The 10,742-nt window shown below is 34.1% G+C and overlaps 1 protein-coding gene across 1 annotated transcript; it reads left to right on the forward strand.

Moving 5' to 3' along the window:
- The first annotated feature begins 5,782 nt into the window (after positions 1 to 5,782).
- On the forward strand, positions 5,783 to 6,718 carry LOC109681056 (olfactory receptor 4L1-like). The gene has a single exon (XM_020155638.1). The coding sequence runs from the start codon at positions 5,783 to 5,785 to the stop codon at positions 6,716 to 6,718; it is 936 nt and encodes a 311-aa protein (XP_020011227.1).
- Positions 6,719 to 10,742: the final 4,024 nt, after the last annotated feature.

A 10,742-nucleotide genomic window follows, 5' to 3' on the forward strand; every position in this document is an offset into this window, starting at 1 on the left:
CACTTCATGTTGCTCCACATTCACTGCAACTAGTTCATTTTCCCTTTCTGTAGAGACTGCATAATTGCTATAGCTTTATCTTTGATTTCATTGGTTCTTTCTTCTATCAACTCAAATCCATTGCTGAGCTCTTCTGGCCAATTCTGGCTTTTGTTTGTTGTTGTTGTTTTGTTTTCTGATACTGGAGTTTGAACTAAGGGCCTTGAGTTTGCTAGGCATGCTCTTTACCATTTGAGTCATGCATGCCCCTTGTCCTTTTTGCTTTAGTCATGTTTTTGAATAGGGTCTCATGTTTATGACTGGGCTGGACTGGACCCTGATTCTACAATTTATACTTCTGCATAGCTGGGATGACAGGTGCATTGTACCACCTCCAGATTGTTATTGGTTGAGATAGAGTCATGTGAACTTTTTGCCCCTGGGTCCTGATCCTCCCAAACTCTGGCATAACTAGGATTGCAATGTGTGAGCCACCTGAGTTACTGTACCATATCAACTTCAGAATTTCTATTTGGTTCTGTTTTTATAATTTCTATATTTTTATTGACATTTTCTATTTGCATTTTTTTGTGTTAAGTGCAGTATCTGGTCTCCCACAAATGCAGTTTATATTTCCTGTTTTTATTTTGTGTGTGTTGTATGCATACATGTGTATGAGTCGTACATTTTTGGTTTAGTTCGCATGTCTCATCACTTTTTGGCTAAAACTGGATATTTTACATAATAAATTGGAGTAATTCTGATCACCAACTATCCCCTGCTCCCAGTAATGGTATTCTTATTGTTTGCATGAGTGTTTGTATAATTATATGTCTTAATTAATTCTGTGAAGTCTATATCCCCTGCTCTGATTTTTTCTTATTTTTAATCTTTTAGCTAGGATACTAAAAGATATCTCAAGGAGAGCATGAGTCATTTACTGGTCAAAGGTTTTCCTTAAGCCCCCTTAAGCATTAAATTTTTGTTCTCTACCATTAAGTGTGTGTGTGTGTATGTGTGTGTGTGTGTGTGATATGAAGGCTGAAATCACAGTTACATTTTTGCCCCATATTATGTCAAGGGCTAGAATGTTCCCTCTCCTATCACTGCTGAGATGTGCAAATATCTAGATATTCATATAGACTTCTAGTAACTTGAGTGACTTTTCAAAAGTCTTCTGTCCTCAGAATTGCTTTTGGTTTACTATAGTTTGCTTTTTAGCCAGTGTTTGGATATAGGTCTTTCTTAAGAATCATGTGCCGGTAAAGCTTTGTTATTATAGATGTCTGGCATGGAGTATATGCTCATTTCTGTCCCCATGCTTTTCTCAGTTTCTTCTAAGTGGGTACAGTCAGTCCATACCCATAGGCTCTCCTGTGCCTGGGATTGACTATGATCTTACTGCATCTCTTATTGTCTATCTCTTCTCTGATTCCCTGCATTACACATTTATTTGCTTTGCAGTTGACTTGTTGATGCCAGTTGCAAGGGGTATGAACATCTATTTAATTGTTCTCAACCAGGATCTTCATTATTTTTGGCTGAAACTAAACAAAGATAAGTGACAGATAATCACTTAATTTGAATGTATGTGCTAAAACATTTATTGACAAATCTTGGAAACAGACTCTAAAACCTATGGTACAAAGCACCACATTATCAATATGATTAATTTTATAATAAAAGCAACAACTTGTGCAGTGAGTAATTCTTATAATATTTTATAATAAATGGGAAATGATTGTGAAATGATTATGTTCCATATAGATATATGAATATCTCAGAGCAAAGTACCAACATCAATAGTAACTTTGCATTTTAATACAGAACAGTTAGTTGTAGTATTTATGTCATATTTTTAAATTGTTTAATGTCCTTGATTTTATCTTCAAAATTTTGAATTTCTGGATATGTTATGTTTTACTTAGTGCATGTTTTCAAAAGTAAATTTATAATATACACACATAAATTACTTATATTGGAGGAGATTGTTTCTAAAATGTTTAGAAATTACTGTAAAATATTGTCCACAAGATTGGTACAAGAAAGCTAAGAGCAGAGCTTTGGAGTAATGTTAAAAAAGGGAAGTTCCATTGAATAAAAGCTATCTACACTTACTATATCACAGCCAATTAACCATCAGTCTCATGGCTATTTTAATCAAGACACCACTCTGACAGAACCACAGCTTACTACAAGGCCAGAAATGAACTGTAAATCTCCCTCCTGGTCATACTAGAGGAGCAGCCTCAGTGTTTTAACAACTCCCACTGAAATTTGGATTCCCAGAGCTCCAGAAAAGTCTGTTCCTCAAGTAGTTTACATCTTTTTTAAAGAGTCAGAAAATGCTATGCAGAAGCACATACACAGCTATTATAGAGAATAAAAAGTAGATTTTCAATTTTGAATAATCCATTGATTGTGTTTATCCTCATACTGTGCCTTTAGAAAGGTAAGTGAAGGTATTACAGTGAACTAAGTCATTAGAAGTTTAACATGCTAAGGATGTTATTTTCATTAATTTGTGTTTGGATTTGGCTTTTGAGACATCAGAACCCCTCTTACTTAGCAGCATTTCACAATGAGAACAAACAATTTCTGTGAAAACTGAGAAGACATATTCTCTCAAAATTGTATTATAAATTTAAATTTAGCATTAGTGTCAAGGATTAGGTATGATGAATACACTCAGGAAAAATTAACTCTGATTATTCAGAAAACTCATATCATTATTGCAAATAACAGAAAAGCTAGCACCTAATAAGCTCTTGCAGCTTAGGGATATTTTTCTTTTCATCAAGTTTCAAGGAATAATAATATATTAATAGTTGAGTGGATATTCACAAAGTAATGATGAAATGTAAATAATTCAAGAATATCACTGTATTTTAGCAGAATAGCAAGCTTCCAAGAAAAAAGAGGCAGTCAAAAATACAAATTCAAATAGAAGATTTAAAGCTACTTTGTATCAAACTTACAGTGTATCCTTGATTGTCTCAAAGATATACTTGATCAAGGAATTTGATGGTACTAGAAAGCTATGTAGTTAAAAATATAAGTTAATTTATTAAAGGTAATTTGAACATAAGGGAAAAATACAAAATTGTGCAATACTTTAAGTTATATTGGGTATAATTCATACAGTATAAGAGTCACTCATGTAAGTATGCATTCTATTATTTTTCTACTTACATAGTTGCACACACATGATCACACTTTGATTATAAATAATTTCTGTCACTACAGACACAAAACTATGTGACTTTTCCTGAAGACTTCTTAGACCAAGATGACCACTTGTGTACCTTCTGTCTTTTTAGATTTATCTTTCCTTTGCATATAAATGGAATTACCCATCAGGCAGTCTTTGTGGATGACTACTTTAAATAATAACCATAATGTTTTTAAGCTTAATCTCTCTTTTGAAGATAAGTATGTACATCTTTTGTAAAACAAAATCTGTCAAGATTGAAATTATTATTTTCCCCAATTAGCTGTAATGTAAGGAGAAGAAAGTACCTGAATCAATTATTTTTTCTGAATTAATTGTGTTTATATTAAGTGATATATGTTGTATTCACATAGGTAACAGCAGAACTTTACATCTAATTTTATCATATCTAAATTAATCAAACAAATTTTGCTTTCATTTCTTTTTTGGGGATGGGGAAAATTAAGCTCAAAACTTAGGACTTTATACTTGCAAAGCAGGTACTTTGCTGCTGGAGCCATACCTCCAGTCAATTTTACTCTGGGTATTTTGGAGATGGGGTCTCATGAACTATTTGCTAAGGCTGGTCTCAGACTGCAGTCCTTCTGATCTCAGTCTCCCAAGAAGCTAGGATTACAGGCAGGTGCCATTAGCTCCTGGCTCATTCCTTTTTTTTTTCTCAGCACTGTGGTTTGATCTCAGGGTCTCAGTGCTTGCTAGACAGGTGCTCTTATTGCTTGAACCACTCTGCCAGCCCTCAGTCACTTCTTAATAGGAATTTATATGAAAAATTCTTAGGATTGTAATTTGGATTATATGAATGACTCAAACTCAATGCATGGCTCTTTAGTTGTCAAGCCTAAGCCTAGCTAGGAGGTCATACCTATACTATCTCAGCTGACACCCAGAAAGTCACTTTAGGGCAGTTCCTAGTCCAAGACCTGGGAAGGCTTACTTAATTATGTAGGCCCCATTATATTTAATTTATTTCAGAGCATGTGATAATCTCTTGATTAAAAGTAATTAAAATAAAACTTATAACTGACTGTTCAAGGAAAATAAATTTTCCTTTTTCTCCTCTACATTCTCTAGCTTATTTTCTTTCAAAGGCTATTGACTTTGTGTACTTATAATATAAAATCAGGTATGCTAAATGTGGATTTAAAGACATATTTTTAGAAAGCTTGCTTGGAAGGGGAAGAGAAGAATAAAAGAAGCAAATACTTGGAAAGAACCAACATTTATAAATGCTAGCTTCCCTTCTGAAACAAAATGAAAGGACAAGATAAAGCATGTTTAATTTATGCTTAATTGTACTGATTTCCTATCCAAATTTTTATGTTGCATTGCCACAGGGTATAACATTCCATGTAGCAACAATTCATCCCTAACTTTAACTGGCCTATTTATTCCATCTAACACTTGTGAGCCTTGTCATTTCTTCTAAGTATATTTAATTCCTGAAATTATGGTCATTAAGCCTCCAAAGCAAAATTTTTGCTCATTGCCCTAAACATGTCATACAACCCTGCAAAGAAGTTGTAATGTGTTAATGTTCTTTCATGCCCCACCAGATCCATAGATGATCATTCAGCACCCATTCTGTGTGCTCTTACTGGTTGACCTATAGAAACTGCATTGTTTTTATCTTTCTGTCCTTAATCTATAAGCATTATCCATTTCTTTAAAATATCTAAACTTGGGGAACAATTGAAAAAATTTGGGTAATGATGATAGAGTATTTTTATGGGAGTCTGAGTAACCATAGAAATGTCATTAAGTACTTTTGATGACTGTAGATCCTATGAACTATTAATATGTAAACAGCCCAGTACAGATGATTTAATGTCATACATTATAACTCAAGCAGGAACTATTCTTTAGAACAGAATCACTTTAATATTTAGTTTTAAATCACCATACAATATCACATATACAAACTATACAAGCACCTCACTAAACAATGGTAACACAAAGGATTTAATAAAATTAGCTCAAAAAAATCTGAGACTAAGTCCATGTTTCCTAAAATTCTTAGTATACTATCCAAAATAAGTAATTTTAAAAAATGAATTCAGAAGCTGTCTTCCATGTGTAAATTAGCTTCTAATTTGTATACTTATTTGTTTTAAAGTCATAAAATGACTTCTATAAATTACTTATGATTTATAGAACAATGTAATTTCATTTGAAATTCTATATTCCTTACATATTGTAATAAATAACCTCAAGGAGTGACAGGTAGAGAAGATTATAACAATAAAAGGCAACAAATTGCAGTTAATTATTATCTTTCTATGCAAGCAAATCAGGGACAAAGCTAAGATCAGTTGATAGTAGTATCATTTGGTAAAATAAAGTGATAGAAAATGGAACTTTCATTGTTTTAATGCTTTTTATTACTGTATAACTATATGAATATTATTTTAAAGTTATATGAAACATAATCTCAAATTATACAGGCTGAGTTGTTGACATATCATCAACTGTTATCACCAACTAATAGAAATTGGAACTGATTGGTGTTAACTGTGTCTTTGAAAAAAATCACTTTTTATTAAAGAACTTCCAGAACCTTTCTGACTTGAGTAAATGGATCATAAAAATGGATCTGTTGTGACTGAATTCATTTTAGTAGGATTTTCTGGAGGATGGGAGCTTCAAATTTTCTTCTTTGTGATATTTTTCTTGATCTACAGTGCTACTGTGGTGGGAAACATTCTTGTTATATTTACAGTGACATTTAGTTCCATTCTTCATTCTCCCATGTACTTCCTTCTTGGAAACCTCTCCTTTTTGGACATGTGTCTCTCCAGTGCCACAACACCCAAGATAATCATAGACTTGCTTACTGAACACAAGACCATTTCCATATGGGGCTGCATGGCACAGATGTTCTTTATGCACTTTTTTGGGGGTGCTGAGATGACTCTTTTGATAGTCATGGCCTTTGACAGGTATGTGGCCATTTGTAAACCACTGCACTACAAGACAATCATGAACCACAGGTTGTTGAATAGGTTTGTGATACTCTCATGGATAATTGGCTTCATACACACCATCAGCCAGATGGTATTAACAGTGAACTTGCCTTTCTTTGGCCACAATATCATAGACAATATATTTTGTGACCTTCCCCTGGTGATCAGACTTGCTTGTGTTGAAACAAGTCTGGAATTATTTGTCGTTGCTGATAGTGGGCTGCTTTCTTTTGTCTGTTTCATCTTCTTGATTGCCTCCTACACTTTCATCCTGGTCACTGTACACCAAAGATCACCTGCAAGGCTCTCCAAGGCCCTGTCCACATTATCTGCCCACATCATTGTTGTCACTTTGTTTTTTGGACCCTGTATATTTATCTATGCTTGGCCATTCAGTAGTTTTGCAAGCAATAAAACCCTTGCTGTATTTTACACTGTTATCACACCTTTACTGAATCCCATTATTTACACTTTGAGAAATCAGAAAATGCAAGAGGCCATGAGAAAATTACATTTTCAGCATTTTAGCTCCACACAGAACTTCTAGATTTTAGCACCATATAATTTACACAATTTTTAAATATGACAAATTGAATAGATTAAAAATAATTCATTGTTTTGCATTTTATGTTAGAATCATAGCCAATGCAGAAAAAATTTAACACTAACTTACTTTAAATGCACAGTTAAGGTCATTAAAATATCTCTCAGTGATAATGAGGTTTGCAGCATCTTTTCCTTAAAACCCATTGAGCACTTTTCCCTTAGACAGTCAATACATCCATATGGTAAAAAAATAATTTTAAGAGAACATGTGAAGTAAAAGATATATATGATAAGCCTACAGTCAACATTCTGAATGGGAAAACTGAAATAATTTCCTCTATAGTTAAGAATGAGACAAGGGTGTCTGCTCTCCCTGCTTATGTTCAATATAGTACTGAAATTCCTAGCAAGATCAATAGGCAAGAGGAAAAAATGAAAGGGATTAAATTTAGAAGGAAGAAGTCAAACTATCTGTTTACAGATGATACGATTCTATACCTAAAAGACCACAAAGATTTCATAAAAATCCCTTGATCAGATAAACACTTTTGGCAACATAGCAGAATATAAAATCAATGTACAAAGATCAGTAACTTTTCTATATTGCCGCAATGCCCAGGCTGAGAAAGAAACCAGGAAAATAGTCCCATTCACAATAGCTTATAGAAAGACCTTACTATAAATTTAAACAAGTTTCCATAATGGAAACTATGAAACCTTGAAGAAATAAACTGAAGAAGACATCAGAAGATGGAAAGACCTTACAGGTTCATGAATTGACTGTATTAATATTGTGAAAATGCCTATACTACCAATAGCATTCTACAGATCCAATGCAATACCCACAAAAATCCCAATGTCATTCTTCACAGAAATATAAAAATCAAGCCTAAATTTCACAGGGAAACATAAAATAATCTCAAGTAGTTAAAGTAATCCTAAACAAAAAGAGCAAGGCTAGACATATCACAGTACCAGACTTCAAATTAAACAGGGCCATAGAAACCATACAGCATGCTATTGGCACAAAAACAGACATGAAGACCAATGGAACAGAACACCTAGAAGTAATACTGTACAAATACAGCAATCTGATTTTTGACAAAGGAGCCAAAGACATACACTGGAGAAAATACAGTCTGTTCAACAAATGGTGCTAGGAAAATCAGCTAATTTACATGTAGGAGAATGAAACTAGCTGCCAATCTGTTGCCTGGCTCAAAAAGGAATTAAAAATGAATAAATGATCTTAATATAAAACTTAAAAATTTAAAACTACTAAAGGAAATAGCTGAGGTTGCCAAAAACAGATAAAGAAAATATGATTATGTATATGTATGTATATATGATTTATACTCAGCCATAAAGGTGAAATTATATTATTTGCAGGAAAATGAATGGAACCAGATATCATCATGCTGAGTGAAATAAGTTAAGCTCAAAATGCCAAAGATCACATATTTGTGCTCATTTGTGGAAGCTGTACCTAAAATGATGATGATTATGATGATGATGATGATGAATAATGAGCCATGAATGTGAAAGGGGGACAGTTCTGTGTGGATGCACAGGGGGGAGAAGAGGGAAAGGAAAGGATACTCAAGGGTGAAGAGTATTAAAGTACATCACACATGTACATGTGAAGACAGAATACTGAAACTCACCAACACTGTTTGAATACAGGACATGGAACTAGAATGGAGGGGTTGAATGTGTGCAAGATATACTGCATGTATGTATGGAATTGTCACAGTGAATCTTGTATTATTCATGTAAGCTAATTAAAAAATTTGAAAAACAAGTTTTTTAAAAAGAAAAAAGTGTATGTGAATATTCTTTTGTAAATTTTATTTATTTTTTATTGTTGTGCTGAATGGGGGTACATTGGAGTATTTTCAAAAGTTCCTTCAATGTATCAAATATATCATACTTGAATTTACCAGCTCTGTTGCTCTCTTTCATCCCCCACCCCACCCCAGAACAGTTTCAATAGGTATCATGTTTGCATTTACTTACATGTGTATACATTATTTGTGCTATCTCCCCCCCACACACTATTCTCCTTCCTTGCCCCCAGGCAGAACCTGTTCTCATATTTTGTAGAAGACAAACCTAAAAGATAATAAGAAAAACATGGCATTTTTGTTAGTTTGAGGTAAAGATAGCTATCCAGGGAGATTCCTTGTGCTGTTTTCATGTATATATGTATTACAACCCAAATTGATTAATCTCTACTAGACCTTTTCACTACTCCCTTGTCCCCTTCTCATAGTGGCTTTGGCCAGTTTAAGATTACTATATTAATTCCCATAAAGTGAGCACATCAACGACACTTAAGTTTTTGTTTTCTTTATTTTCCCTATCCCTACTGTGTGCAGTCTCCTCTTAGTGAATGCCTCATGTCCAATAATATTGCTGCTTTTGTTTTAGGTCTATAATCTGCATATGAGGGAGAGCATACAATTTTTGGCCTTCTGAGCCTAACTTCATTTAGGATGATGTTCTCCTATTCCATCTATTTACCTGTGAATGACAAATTTCATTCTCTTTGCAGCTCAGTAAAATTCCATTGTGTATACATACTAAATTTTCATTTTTTGTAATTATATATTCATTTATTCATATGTGGATACATTGTTTGGGTCATCTATCTCCCTTGCACCCCACTTACTTCTTCTCTCCCCACCCCCCTCACTTCCAGGCAGAACGTGTTCTACATTCTCCAATTTTGTTGAAGAGAAGTCATAAGAGATAATGAGAAAGACATAGTGTTTTTGCTAGTTTGAGATAAAGATAGCTATACAGAGAGATTCCTAGCATTGATTCCATGCATATGTGTATTGTAACCCAAATTGGTTAATCTCTACCTCTTCACTACTTCCTGGTCACCTTCCATTAGTGGCCTCTGTCAGTGTAAGATTACTTTATTCGCTCCTCTACAGTAGGCACAGCAAACACTTTCAAGTTTTGAGTTTCCTACCTTTCCTTATTCCTCCAGTAGGCTTTCTCCCCTTAGCATGTGACCCATGTCCAATAATATTACTGCATTTGTTTTAGGTCTAAAGTCTGCATATGAGGAAGAACATGATTTTTGGCCTTCTGAGCCTGGCTAACTTCTCTTAAGGTGATGTTTTACTGTTCCATCTATTTACTTGTGATGACAAAATTTCATTCTTCTTTGTGGCTGAGTAAAATTCCATTGTGTATAAGTACCACATTTTCTTAATCCATTCGTTGATAGTGGGGCATCTTGACTGTTTCCATAACTTGGCTATTGTGAATAGTGCTGCAATAAACATGGGTGTGCAGGTGCTTTTGGAATAACCTGAATCACATTCCTTTGGGTATATCCCTACAAGTGGTAAATACCACATTTTCTTAAACCTTTCATTAGAAGTGTGGCATCTTGGATGCTTCCAAAGGTTGACTATTGTGAATAGTGCTTCAGTAAACATGAGTGTGCAAGTGCCTTTATAGTAACCTGAGTCACATTCTATTGGGTATATTCCTAGGAGTTACATTGCTGGATCATATGGCAGATGTATTTTTAGTTCTTTAAGGAACCTACATATTGTTTTCCAAAGTGACTGTATTAGCTTACATTCCCACCAGCAGTGTATGAGTGTTCCTTTTTCCTGCATCGTCACCAACATTTATTTTTGTTGTTGGTGTTGTTGTTGTTGGTATTCTAACAGGGGTGAGGTGGAATCTTAGTGTGGTTTTGATTTGCATTTCCTTTATGGCCAGCGATGGTGAGCATTTTTCCATGTGTTTTTGAGCATTTGGACTTCTTCCTTTCAAAAAGTTCTGTTTAGTTTAGTTGCCCATTTCTTTATTGGGCCATTGATATTTGAGGGGTTTAGTTTTTGAGTTATTAGTCATTTGTATTATGTATAGTTAGCAAGTATTTTATCCCATTCTGTGGGTGGTGTCTTCAATTTAGAGACCATTTCTTTTTTGTGCAGAACTTTTTAGTTTCAGGTAGTCCCATTTGTAAATTCTTTGTCTTACTTTCTAAGCTGCTT

This window comes from Castor canadensis, chromosome 3, assembly GCF_047511655.1.
Source record: "Castor canadensis chromosome 3, mCasCan1.hap1v2, whole genome shotgun sequence".
NCBI classification, from domain to species: domain Eukaryota; kingdom Metazoa; phylum Chordata; class Mammalia; order Rodentia; family Castoridae; genus Castor; species Castor canadensis.

Bases quoted from the DNA above. Each gene is read 5' to 3' on its own strand.
- LOC109681056 (XM_020155638.1), top strand. From the start codon at position 5,783: ATGGATCATAAAAATGGATCTGTTGTGACTGAATTCATTTTAGTAGGA.